The 13,024-nt window shown below is 41.2% G+C and overlaps 2 protein-coding genes across 5 annotated transcripts in view; one reads left to right on the top strand and one right to left on the bottom strand.

Annotated features, from left to right (window-relative positions):
- Positions 1–445: 445 nt before the first annotated feature.
- CLCC1 (chloride channel CLIC like 1) overlaps positions 446–13,024 on the top strand; it is a 14,378-nt gene continuing 1,799 nt past the window's right edge. The window contains exons 1-12 of one of the 4 annotated variants that reach the window (XM_051805425.1): positions 446–574; positions 1,972–2,112; positions 3,878–3,973; positions 4,432–4,539; positions 5,379–5,600; positions 6,760–6,900; positions 7,575–7,668; positions 8,773–8,870; positions 8,955–9,101; positions 9,684–9,995; positions 10,542–10,788; positions 11,891–11,914. In XM_051805425.1, the coding sequence (XP_051661385.1) occupies positions 1,981–2,112; positions 3,878–3,973; positions 4,432–4,539; positions 5,379–5,600; positions 6,760–6,900; positions 7,575–7,668; positions 8,773–8,870; positions 8,955–9,101; positions 9,684–9,995; positions 10,542–10,769 (1,578 nt within the window). In that variant the 5' untranslated portion in view covers positions 446–574; positions 1,972–1,980 and the 3' untranslated portion in view covers positions 10,770–10,788; positions 11,891–11,914. Of the gene's footprint in view, positions 575–1,971; positions 2,113–3,877; positions 3,974–4,431; positions 4,540–5,378; positions 5,601–6,759; positions 6,901–7,574; positions 7,669–8,772; positions 8,871–8,954; positions 9,102–9,683; positions 9,996–10,541; positions 10,789–11,589; positions 11,796–11,890; positions 11,915–13,024 lie in introns of those variants that run through there. The other 3 variants (XM_051805407.1, XM_051805415.1, XM_051805434.1) reach the window with 3 other exon arrangements.
- The window catches only part of GPSM2 (G protein signaling modulator 2), a 17,699-nt gene continuing 16,704 nt past the window's right edge, over positions 12,030–13,024 (bottom strand). Inside the window, exon 14 of the mRNA XM_051805446.1 lies at positions 12,030–12,825. Within this exon, the coding sequence (XP_051661406.1) occupies positions 12,661–12,825 (165 nt within the window). The 3' untranslated portion in view covers positions 12,030–12,660. The remainder of the gene's footprint in view (positions 12,826–13,024) is intronic.

Raw genomic sequence — 13,024 nt, 5'->3', positions numbered from 1 at the left:
TCAGTGTGATAATAATCTTGTTTATTTTTCTGTATTTCATACATAATGCTGCTTCGGAGGAAAATAGTGTTCCTCTAGTTGTTTATCTGTGGACAAAGCTGGCAGACTTAATTAGTACTACAACTATGTAAAGACTGTCTTCTGCCATTAATTTTATTCCAGCTTGGGTCTTTAAAGAGCAGATCCAGATTTACATCCCTTGTTTTACGTCACAGCGTCTTGTGACTGAGCTCGCATTTAGCGAAGGTAAGTCCTCCTCTATGTCTGTCTGGGCCTGGAGGCGATTCGAAAGAAACGAAAAATCCCTCTGCCGGAGGAGAGGGGCGGGGATGGAGCTGGTGGGAGTTGCTGGGGCTCCCTCGGGGCCGGGCGGGGCCGGGGTTGGGCGGGCCCGGGGCGGGCCCTGAGCGCGAGCCGGCGCTTGAGGGCCGGGGCGGCGCCTCCGCGGCCGTTCCCGGGGCGGGGCGGCCCCCCCGGGCCGGGGGAGCTGCAGGGCCGGGAGGAGCCGAGAGGAACGCGGCTGTGGGGCGGCCCCGGGCCGGGTAAACACACCGAGATTCCTGCGGCCCTTCAGGTACGGCGGGCGGGGCGGGCCCGGGGCCTGCGCCGTGTCCGGGCCAGGGGCGGGAGGGCCGCTCGTCTCGGCGGAGCGCGGTGTCGCTGCCGAGATACCGGAGGCCGGGGCGGGGGAGGAGCGGCCGTGGCTCCGCTCTGTGGCTCTGTCCGCGCCTACAGCGCTCGGCCGGGCGGCAGCGCCGGCCTGTGCGGGGCCGGGCGGAGCCGCCCCGAGGGCACCAGGCCGTGCGTCCCGTCCGGTCAGAGCCGGGGTGCCCCTGCAGGGCTGGCCAGCCTTGATTGTTGTTCTGCGTGACGGGCGTGCTGACCCTCTGTGGAAAAATAATGTGAAAGGTCAGCGAGCAGGAGTGCGTGCGGTGGCAGTAATTCCCTGGGGACGAGCTGTTCTGCACCCTTAGGAGCGGGACCGCTGGGGGAGCGAGGTGTATCGCCCTCAGAGAGGCCGGGGACAAGGGATGGCGCGGCACGGAGGTGGTGTGGCCATGCTCCGTTTAAAACAATGCCGCCAACGGGAACTAAGCCAGAGGAATGATCTAAAAAGTGACCGACCAAAAGCTGAACTTTGTTCTATTAACTCGAAAATACGTGTCGCTTTTCACATCCCCACGTGGGCTAATGAAGTAAAAACCTGTACATGCTTTACACGTGTGACTAAAGTCACTCAAACCACCTAAACGTGAAATGACATCAGCTGAAACGCTACCTTTCCCCCTCCCTCACAGAAAACAATATAAATATAGGTTACGAGGGATGGGAGGTCAGGGGAGACTCCACCTTTGTACCCTGGGACTGTCGACAGTCTGTGCTTATCTCTTCCATGTAGGGATGCCTGTTGGGTAAGGCTCGAACACTGCCGTACCAAGTGCTTCCTCGGGAAATTGGGAGAGCCAGCTTGTGTTTGTGATCGTGCTTTTAGCCCTAGATGGTCAGCTCCCAATGTTATGTATTTGCTGTCACCTGTATTATTCATATTTTTGTGTTCATGCACTCCTGCAGACACTATGTAGCGCCAGCAGTCCAAGAGCCTGTGTTTCTGTTGCTTACCAAATAACACTGTTTTGCACCTAAGAGTTATTGCATGAGACTGGGCTTGTGATCTGGCCATGAGTCCTGGAGAAGTTCTGCACAGGTTTATTGTATTTAGCAATCCTGAACTCCATGTTACACCTGCTGATATCTGTGGTCAGTTATATTGATCCAGTTATGTAGTACAGTTTAATTGGTGCATATTATTGCTGGCAATTTCCTTGGGGAGGGAGGAAAAAGAGGGAAGTGAAGTTTAACCTGCTTAACGGAGAACTGAGTTTTTAAAGAGCACCAGAGAATACTTCTTTCATGTAAGATTGTTGCATGTTACACCCTGACCTAAATATGTGGATTTCTTGTTACATTCAGTGATACAGGATGCTGTTCCCTCTGGTGTTGTGTGCAGTTATGCTGGTAGGGAGCGGTAAAGTTCAAGAAGATGAATGGATTGACCCCACGGATATGCTCAATTATGATGCAGCATCAGGAACAATGAGAAGACCTTACAAGGTAGAAAAAGAAAGGGTGTATGAATACATGTCTCTCCCAAACAGTCCTTCAGCCACATGCTGTTGAAAGATTGCTCTTAAACGGTGACATTAGATAATGATAGAATTATGATATTTTTAAGGCCTTACTGTGTTGTATCTGAATCCATTCACAGGAAAGTCCTTTGTGTCCATGGTTAAAATTGCAAGGAAAAAAATAGTGATCTATGTTATTGTAGTTAGCTCAGGACCTTTTCCTGTTAAGTTTCTGTTGCACACTGATCCAGTCACAGCAACCAGGCTTTTTGTCTTTTTGCGGGTGGTGCTTGATTTATGCAGGTTGTGGCACCACAAGTTACTGCTCTGAGAAGTACTGGGTTAAGCAGCTCTTGCTAGTTTCTCAAGTATAGTATTAAATATCTTGAAAATCAAGTTCCTACCTGATAACAGTTGGGGGAGTTTATGGTTGCATTTTACTTTAATTAACCTGTTTCACAGCAATATGGTAACAAAGCACATTTCTCGTGTGAGTGTGTTGTGAAAGTCACAATGTGTTTTGTAATGCTAGGCATCAGTTTTCAGAAGCAAAATCAGAATAGGGGTTGAGTGCTGTACTGTTAGTGATTTGTGAACATTTAGGAGAAGATGAAGTAGGAAAAAAACTAGTTTTAATATGGTGAATCATCTCAGTTGTCCTGCGTGAGGGATGGACTCTACATAGATGCATGTTAATCAAATACATATGTGCACACATGGCACTGTAAACTGTGGTTGGTTGCACGGGCGCCTTTGATTTTTGTCATTATTCAGCTTTCAAGTTTGAATGATACTAATTAACCACTTTAGAATGTAATTTTCTGAAGTTAAAAAATGCAGACTGCGTTATTTCTCTCCACAGCATTCCTCTTCAACCTCCACCTGCCTCAAGTCCACCTGAGAGTCATTAACATCCCTAAAATTCAGCACCAAACTTTGGAGTCTTTAAACTTGGAGCCAAACTGCTCCAGCTTTTATACAAAAAATAGTAGTTTTACTGTTGTCTCTTACAAAAATAGAACTTCTGATCTTAAAGGAGAAAAATGCCTGCTTTGAGTTAATCCATCTTTTCAGGATTTCTTTTCTGCTCTGCAGTGAGTTTTTAGGTAGGCAGGCTATGGGGGCCATCTGAGTCCTCAAGACCAAACTTGGTTTCAGCATGAGTCACTGATTTGTGCACTGTTGTGCTTCCTTTTGGAGACTTCCCTCAACGTCCACTCCTGGTTGTGTAGAAGCAGCACTGCTAAAACTGGGTCTGAGTAATTAACAGAAAGCATAGAGTGTTCTGGAGCAAAGAGGGAATGTGACAGGAGAGGCCTGCATCCCAGAACGGGGGATTGTGTTTACTTGCAGTCTGGCTGGCTGCGTGGCCAGCTGGGCTGGGAATTTGTCTGGCTGGAAGCTGCCCCTTTGCTTGCTGAGTCAGTTTTTAGCCAGTCCAGTTATCTAATCTGATGCTCTGTGTGGCTCACCAACACTCTAAGGAGGGGAAAGGGCAGGTGGGGGAGGACAGGCCTCACCTTTTGAAGGCAACAGGCATTTACATAAACTTAAAGCAATTGTCCATCTGGAACCTAGAATAACAGCAGAGAGGCAGATGGAGTATCACTGGGAGAGTATTAGCAGAAAAGATCACTCAGATTTTAGCTCCTTTGCTCCTTTTAAAGGAATCTGACAACAGAAGTGTAACAGGGCATGTTTGATCAAATGATCAGATTCTAAAAATACATGTTTTTCTTCTGTTATTTTAGGCAAACTATCATGACTCTGAGGATAAGACAGTGGATACAGTCAGTACTGAAAACTCACCAAGTTGTTCCAGGACAATAGATTCCCTGCAACAGAAGGTTTGTTACACAACTCCAGAATATTTTCCAGTCTTTAACAGTTTGTGCTTTCTGACAGTGCTTTTTCTGGATAGTACAGAACAGGTGCATTGCTGGCATAATTGATGAGAGACTGTGCTTTATGTAGGGGAACCTCTTTATTCAGAGGAGAGACTGAAAGTGGTCTGAATTCAATTCCAAATTGTTGCTCTCCTTCCACGGTCTGTTTCCTAAAATATTTTATGTCACACCATGCTGCCAAAAGCCAAGGTTGTTTTCAAATTATTCAGTACATGGAAAGCAGCATCTTCAGTAAGTGCATATACTTTTTATCTGGCATACTAATCACAGAATCATTACTAAACTAAAGAAATGTGCCCCTGTTGATCCTGAGTTTAATGTGTTAGTGTGGGGGGGTTTCTCCTATGAATAAGCTGGTTTGAGCAAAGTGAATAAAAGTGTCTTCTGCTCGATTGCAGATTGCAGAATGTGAGAAGAGGAATGCCAAGTCACAGGAAAGCCGTAGCTTTTATATTTTTAAGCGATACTTGAATAAAATTTTAAATGAAGCTGGAAAACTTGGCCTTGTAAGTATTTGAACAGTCATTTAAAAAAATTAATTAGAATTCATATTACTACTTTATATGGTTTTCACAGTTATCAAGTATTGCTTAATTATTCTGGCATATTTTAAATTAAAATGAAGGGAACTGAATGGCACAGGAGAAGGTAATAGCAGTGTGTGCATCCAGTACTGCTCAGGAGACACAGTTGCCATTTGATATGCAAAGCATCCAGAGGAGGGCTGTGTGAATCCATTGTATCTAAATATCTGTTACTGGGATGCAGCTACAGGAATACCTTGTTCAGTTCACATTAATGGTTGTTCAGCTGGAGTGGCTGCATGGTACTTACTTGTTGGGTGGACTCTTTATTATATTGTCTTTGGAGATTTTTTTTTTCTATTCAGAGGTAGAAGAATTAATTTTTAGTAATAAGCAAAATTAATATTTAATAAAGAACATTATATTTAGCAATGTGAAATTTCTTATTTCAGTATTTAATAGCTTTTGTCTGTATTATCCAGCTGTGATCGGGGCACACATAGCATGTATATCATTATTACTTGTTAGTGAGCCATGGTTTTAAAGTTTTAAGAACAGGTGAGATAATTAACTTCATTTCTGTTAGTTTATTGCTGTAGAATTGAAGGAGTACAAACCAGTTGAACTCGAGTATCATATAGTTTAGAAGAATGAACAAAAAGGACACAATCATACTTTTGTCCCATGTTTTCATCCTGCAGTCTGCTTCAGAAAGGTTCTGGTACAGCATGAAGGGTATATAATCAGGTTTTTGCCTAGGGATGCACTTCTATTTCCAAATAAGCAGCTTTTAACATTATTTTGCTTTGCTTTTAATTCAGCCTGACGAAAACGTGGGCCAAGTCCACTACGACGCTGAGATCATCCTTACAAAACAGACATATCTGGAGATCCTCAGGTTTCTCAACGAGGAAAGCTGGCAGCCAGGTGCCATGGATGATGCACTTAGTGATATTTTGATCAATTTTAAGCACCATGATTATCAAGCTTGGCACTGGAGATTTGAGGACACTTTTGGAATTGACCTATATAATTTGTTTTTGGTAAGAGAATAAAGGGGGGTTGTTTTTGATTGCAGTTTTCTCCAGTTTCTCTGGGGAAGTCTAGTCAGTTAATATTTATATATATATAATATAACCATCTTAACTCCACATGGAAAGCAGTTCTTTCCATCCTACTTCAGTGAGTCATGGGTTTTTTCATGGTTGCTGAAGGAAGAGGGGATGTATTCATTTTAAGTAAGAATTCAAGGTTTTTATTCCTATGATCATCTTTTCTTACTGTAGCTTTGTGGGGTTTTTTTCTGTTATGCTTTTTTTTCTCTTCTTTTTGTCTTATATCTGTACTCCTTGACTCATTAGGCTCTAGCACTTTCTTATCACTAGAACTGACATTTCGTGCATCACAGATTTTCTGGGTTTCTCTCTTGTTCAAGTAGATGCCGAAGTTGTTGGCTTCTGCAGGAGTTGGAATATATTTACACTGAGACAAGTATATATTTGAACTCTTACAGGCTCTTGCAAATTTTATGGAACAAATTGTGGAGTGTTGGAGAGGAGAGCATGACTATGGAATTATAAAGTGCTAAGCTGAGGATCTCTGATAAGCCAAAGCTCTCTGAATAAAGCTTTACAATTCAGAATATGCTGATGTTTTATAGTGACATAATCTTGAAAGGAGCCTGTCTAGATTTGAGGGCTCCATGAAAGCCAAATCACAAAAGCAAGCTGTCTGTTGGTAGCAAAACCTCACTGTTAGGGGTCCTCAGATGGTGGAGACTGTGAAGTGCTTCTCTGAGGTCTTACTGCTGTTACCCAAACCGTAACTTTGTCTCTTAACCAAAGTGCAGGAGTTGGCAGCAGTTGTTCTGTGGTTCATACCAGGCACATACTACTCAAGCAGTGACTGACACCAATTTTATAATTTAAAAGTGTGGTAGGTAACGTGATAAACATCATAAGGAAGAAATAACTCAGTATCACAAGAAAGAAATGAGCAACTACAGTGTAAGGCTGTGATAGGAATGACTAGTAATGCCATGAAACTTCTGCCTTGTGCTGCACAGATGAGCTGTGAAAGCAAGGAAAAACTGTGTAAATGACACTAGAGAAAACAAAAGTCGGAAGTTTCTTCATGTGTACTGGCAGTAAGCTTGGAAAATGCCAAATCTGGATCATAATTTTTTCCTCTTTTCTTTTTCAGCTACTCTTGTGCTTAGTGTGCATTGTAACTGTAATAGCTACAGAGCTCTGGACACGTATTCTTTGGTTTGTTCAGCTAAAGCGTCTTTTGTTAATAAGTTTTTTCATCAGTTTTGCATGGAATTGGCTTTACTTGTATAAGGTAAGGTCTCTAATCTTCTTGTCTTTTAGGCTTAAAATTTTAGAGTTATGAGGAAGTTAAGGTTATTTAGTTCCCTTAGGTAGTTTACATAAAGCTTTTAATTAACCACAAAATAAATAAAGGGATTAACATTTTGTTTTGCATGCTGATGGGTGTGTTAGGCTTAAAGAACAAAAGAAATTCTGAGAACTTTATCCTACAGTAGAGGTGCCCAAAATTCATAGAGTACTAGAATAGAACTCTGATTTCACTGTGTGACCTTTGACTAAAGCAGCTTGGTAGAAAAGTTATATGAAAATATATTGTGAGGAGTTTTTTCTTTTTGAAGATTCCCTGTGTTTGAATTGCCAAAGGACTAAACTCCAATATTCAAAGATACAAGTTCAAGGCAAAAGTCTCAGATTCCATTTGGAGGATAACTCAGAGGTAGCCATCATGATGGGTTTTGTCCATTCCCAGGAGGTGCTTGGAGTTGAACTCCATTAAATTGTTAGCAAACTTCTCTTAATATATATTTACATGGGGAGTTACCATTACAGGGGGGTGTAATGGGGAAATTATAATTGACATGGAGGATTATCCCAAGCTGGCTAAGAGCAAACAGGGATAGCTGAGGTGCAGCACTGCATGGATGCAGGTTCTCTTTGTTTCACAAGTCATTGTGTTTCCCTCAGTTGGCCTTTGCACAGCATCAAGCAGAAATTGCAAAAATGGGGCACTTTGATAACATCTGTGCTGAGAAGTTGGACTGGCGAGAAAGTCTTTTTGGTAAGTACTTGTTTCGTTATTTTGTAATAGTATTTAAGATCACAAAATAATAGTATCCAAGGATAGTCACATATCTTCACGAGTAGTACACTGAATTTTCCTCAATACATGATTCTGTGGTTTTACCATTTTTCCATTCTATTAGACTTTTCTAGCCTTTGGAGGAGAGCTGATCACAAAACTGTACTTGGAGCATGTCACGGTGTTCCTTCTTTTTCTTTTAACTTACCCATGATTATTTCCCCAGCTCCCCTCCCTAGAACCATCCAGTGCCATTTACCAAAGACAGGTGGGCAGAGCTCATGAAAAGGGTTATTTTCTTTCCATCTGCCAGGCCTGTGAGTACAGTGGACTTGAGGAATTAGATCTGTAGCTGTTTTACTCGAGTGTTACTATTTTACAGAGAAAGCTGATTTTTTTTTTTATTAGCTGTAATTAGTATCCAGTGCTATAGCTGGTAGATGACTGGTGGCAACTCTTAAGGACTGCTTGTTATGGTCTTCCCTTTGTAATTTATTGACTTTGATTATTCTGTTTATGACAAATTTCAATGATTCATGTTCTGACTGCAGTAATACCAAACTACAGAAACACTGATGTTGTAAATGACTTGTTTATAATGTAAAAGTTCCCTTAAGAAGTGAGACTTTCTGCCTGTAAATAAAATAGACCCTTGAAATCTAGCAAGAAAAACAGAGAATTTTAATCTCATCTGCAGACTGACAGATGAATAATAACACTGGGAATGGCACTGTTTCAGTAGCTGTGCACACATTGTGCTAGATAATTGTTCTCACAGATGAGACTCTTTCCCCTGAGGCTTCTAGGGAATAAGTTCATCAAATAAAGAGAACTTTCTTGACTCTGCATGTGAGAACTTCAGGTTCTTTTTTCTTTCTAACCTTCCCTCTCCTTCCTCCATCACTATGACTGGATAAACTACACTGCCAAGCTGATCTCAGAATTGTAAAAATAAATCTGAGCTTTGAACCGCATCTAGAAGAGCTCTCTTACATATATAATTGAAATGCTACTTTCTCTACTACTGCTGTGTCATAGAATGTATTTTTAAGAAGTTGTAAAACTATGTCTCTGCTTTGACAGAATGGCTTAGAAGCACGTGGACGTTACAGGACGATCCCTGTCAGAAGTATTATGAAACTCTACTTGTAAATCCTATTTTGCTGGTTCCACCAACAAAGGTACATGCCAAGTCCAAAGGGACTGTTCATGTTGATGTTTGTTGTTTGTGTGACAACACTGTTTTTCTATTTGTATTTTTCTAGGCCTTGGCAATTACTTTCACCAACTTTGTAACTGAGCCTTTGAAGCACGTAGGGCAAGGTATTGGTGAATTCATCAAGGCACTAATGAAGGAGATTCCATTCGTTCTGCAGGTTCCAGTACTAATTATGATGGCTCTGGCTGTCCTGGTTTGTATACATTTATCTTATGTTTAAGAGCTCAGTTTTATTTTTATATATTATTTTAATTTATATTTATTATCTATTATTTATTTGTTATTTTTACATAACACAGATGAAATTACTTCTGCAAGGCAATTTTTTCTTGACCAAGGCTTCACAGTACAGGTGGTTTAGCAATTAAAATAGCCAAGTTTGTATTCAAAACACAACTCCCCCCCTCTCCCCAAGTGGGATAAAATTGCATTAAACTGCTTAAAATCTAAGACTCTATGACAGTTTATTGCAGCTTAGTTCCCATTTCTTCTTTGTGTCATTACACAGAGATGCATATAATTGGCATTTTGTACACAAAAGCATTGAGTTAAAACCTTCAACAACTTCAGTGTAGCACCAACAATGAACTGTACCCTATGTGGCAGTTCCTGCAGTGTGGTCAGACTGTAGAAAGCTTGAATTTTACTGCAGCCCTTCTGATTACCTGAGCTTTTCATTCAGGGTCTTGTAGATGCCTGATTTTGATATCTATGTGAGAACCACAGGCTGCAAGTATGTGGTGTTTTGTTCAGCTTGGTTTTTTCCCTCCCCCAGGCTTTTTGCTATGGCGCAGGATCATCGGTGTCTGCGTTAAGATACTTAACATCTTCTCAGAAGAAAAGTCTTCCTCCACCTGATAGTCAACAGGAGCAAATAGGCTTTGGGCAGTACGATGGGAGGCAATCAGAGGACTATTACTTGCAGAAGCACCCGTATGTGTACAGAGGACACCAGGACAGAGGAGATGGCTCTGCGAGACCTCCCCTCACTGTGAGAGCAGCGAATGGCAGCAGGAACCCCGACACGGCACAGACCAGCGATGAGCCGGACACACACGTACAAGAGTCTCACAAACCAGAACCTAATGTTAGTCCTGGTGCTCTTTGAGCTGGGATTAAATTGAATAGATTCCAATGTCACCTGATAAACACGCTTAAACAACAAGCTTAACCCAAATCCTGGGGAGAGAGGAGTTAAGGAAGTACATGTTTCCTGATAGAACAATTTGGTAGAACTGTCTTGGACATGTTTCTTTCTGGAAAAATACTGTCTTGGACATGTTTCTTTCTGGAAAAATACTTTGCAATGGCTAACTGGCAGGAAACTACTGAATTAAAACTCTTTAAGACTTCAGTTTTCAGAGATCAGTACTTATGTCAGCCTGGGCATTCATGATTACCCCCAGGAGAAAGGGGGAGGGAAGTGCTGACTTTTCTGTAAACTAGAGAAAACTCAAAACAGATTTATACCCTACATTGTGTATATTTACATGCACTGTTACCCCAGGGGAAAAAATTATACTACTCATGCTTTGGGTGAGCTCTGCCCCTTGAGCTGAGGTGCCCTTGAAGCCATAGATGCTGTCACTTTAGATTGCTTAATTATTATTAATTATTATTAATTTTTTTACAGAATAGGTTGTACACTGAGTCTGAAGTTCATAGACTAGAAACTCTCAAAGCTGAAAACCATACTGAGGAACCTGCAGTTGAGCAGCAGAAACAGGAGACAGGCAAAGCAGAGCGAGAGGCTGGAGAAAACTGTGATCCCAATAAAAACCTAGAAGGGAGAAGCTCTGCGATGGAGCAACGTGAAGAGAAGGAAAAGAGCATTTTACGCGACTCCCAGGAAGGAGACTAAGGAAGGCCCGAGCTCTGCTGTAAGTGTCGTCTAATCTTTGGTTGTCATGTACTTGCTAATTCTGCTCTAGTTCACCAGTGTCAGAAAGAGAACATCAGTAAGGTGTAAGGTGGTGTTGTAAAATCTGGGAGAGTTATAGGTACTGTGTCTGGAATTTGAAATAAATGTGTTAAGATAATAATATACGTCTAAGTGGCCAAGAAAACAGGCTTATGGGGTGTTGCTACTTGTTGGAAATCAAGTTTGTGTAATAAGTTTTGGGTAAAATTAGATTCTCAGTGGGGAAGGATACTCTGATGTAGCAAACACAAGCCTAGCCAGGTAACTGTCCAACAGCCTCAAGGAAGTTACTGATATTCCTGTAATTCAACACTAATCACAGCTCATATGGAGGTCTTGGGTCTGTCTTTGGGTTTATAGTCTGTAAAACCAGTTGGCTGTTTGTGGGCTCAGTTTTAGGACAGCCAACTGATTTTCTCCTAGTTTAATGATTTGCAGAGTGAGAAGCTGATGTGTCAGATGAGTTTTAGGGCAATTCAAAGCTGAACAGGGAATAGGAAGCAGAGCAAAAGCATCAAAGCTCAGGATGATAAACTGATTGGTGATTTTTTTTTTTTGAAGAACATTCTGACGTTTCTCCTTATAAGCAGAGGGAGGAGTTTTAGTTTCAGTAGGATTCAGATTTCAGTGCCTAAAAAAAGCTGCAAGAGAATATTTATAAATCTTTCAGTAATTGTAAAATAGTTTGAATTATGTGTCTGTTTATTCTTACATTGCCATTTCCCTCTGAAGCTAAAATTAACTGTAGGTTCTTCTCTAGGGGTATAATGCTTCAATAAAAACAGGACATCATTTATAAATACCCAAAGTGAACAGTTTGCCACCTTTGCTGTTAAAATCAGTGGCTTCTAACTGAAGATAGCTACAGTTAAACCAGGCACAGCCCTCAGGGTTCCCCAGAACTGCCTCGGGACTGGGATCTACTGCAGGGAAAATGAAGTTACAGTGGCTGTTCCCCAGAACTATCCCAGCATAGCACATCGTTAGCAAGAACAGAAGGAGTTGAGGTCAGGTAATAAGCAGCCTATGAGCATTTACAGCATGTGACATTTGAAATTCAGGTACTGCAGGAACTACACTGTGTCCCTGGGAGTTCATGCCAAGTGCCCACCACCCCTGTGATTGTCTGGTGCATGGACTTGTACCACACCATCTGTAGAGCAGCATGAGCAGCTGTTACTTGAAAAGAAGTACTTCTAAAAACTTCTCCTGATTGTAAAACTGTGCTGAGTTAATGTAAGAACCACTTAACTATTACCAAAAAAACCCATCATGTTTTGAAAAAACTTATTTTTTATTAAACAGAACTAAAACCAGGGTTTAATTTTTTTAATAGAAATGATTGTTTCTTCCAAACTGTGTTTCTGCAAAGACAGACTAACTACCAAAGCTATTTCTCAATTTTTTTTTATTTTTTAAAAAAAGTATAAAAGAAAACAGGACTTTTTTTCAGGAGGTACAAAGCAGAGGGGGGAAATCAAGTTTTCTTTAAAAACAACATAAAAATTTAGGTCTTACACTAGATTGAGACAGTAGTAGAATCCACACATGAGCACTGATAACCTTGACAGAGAAAAAATTAATGTTGATAGACTAGAGACAGTTAAGAGGGAGAGACAGTAATGGTATCTCACGACTGCTATAAAAGCAGCTGCCAACTGCATGAGCAGGGGCAACTCTATAACTACCAGTCACACGTGTGATGCTGCTGCTATTTCTATGGAAAATCATTAGAAAGGAGACAAAACTACTCATTGCAGTCATCTTTAAAAAGGCAAACAAAAATGATACCTAAGATGCTGCTGTACAGTACATTCCTGTGTGTGTGTCTTCAGCTAGAATTTGGTCCCTTTATAGCTGGGGGTAAATGGACTCTCTGTTCATCCATTCTCTTAGCTTGTGATCGTAAAATGAGGCTGAAAAAATCCTCATCTGGTACAGTGGATCCTTTTGCAGATGCTGGAGGAGCACATCTTTGATCATCCAGTCTGGAACCCTACAGACAGACCAAGAGATAAAGCTGCATATTTACAGGGACAGATATAATAAATGAACAATATAAGTGAAAAAACTCATAAAAGCTTTTGTTTTCAGATTTAGAGCTATTATATAGATTTAATTTTAAATTTCGTTTCAAGCTAAACTGGTCAAATGAAGTTACTAAGAATGCAAGTTAAGCTAAAATGTCCGTATGT

Source organism: Manacus candei, unplaced genomic scaffold (genome assembly GCF_025592945.1).
Source record: "Manacus candei isolate 608988 ecotype Guabito, Panama unplaced genomic scaffold, ASM2559294v1 h1tg000005l, whole genome shotgun sequence".
Lineage (NCBI taxonomy): Eukaryota > Metazoa > Chordata > Aves > Passeriformes > Pipridae > Manacus > Manacus candei.
The sequence above is the reverse complement of the archived record's forward strand: the minus strand, read 5'-3'. Positions and strand labels throughout refer to the sequence as shown.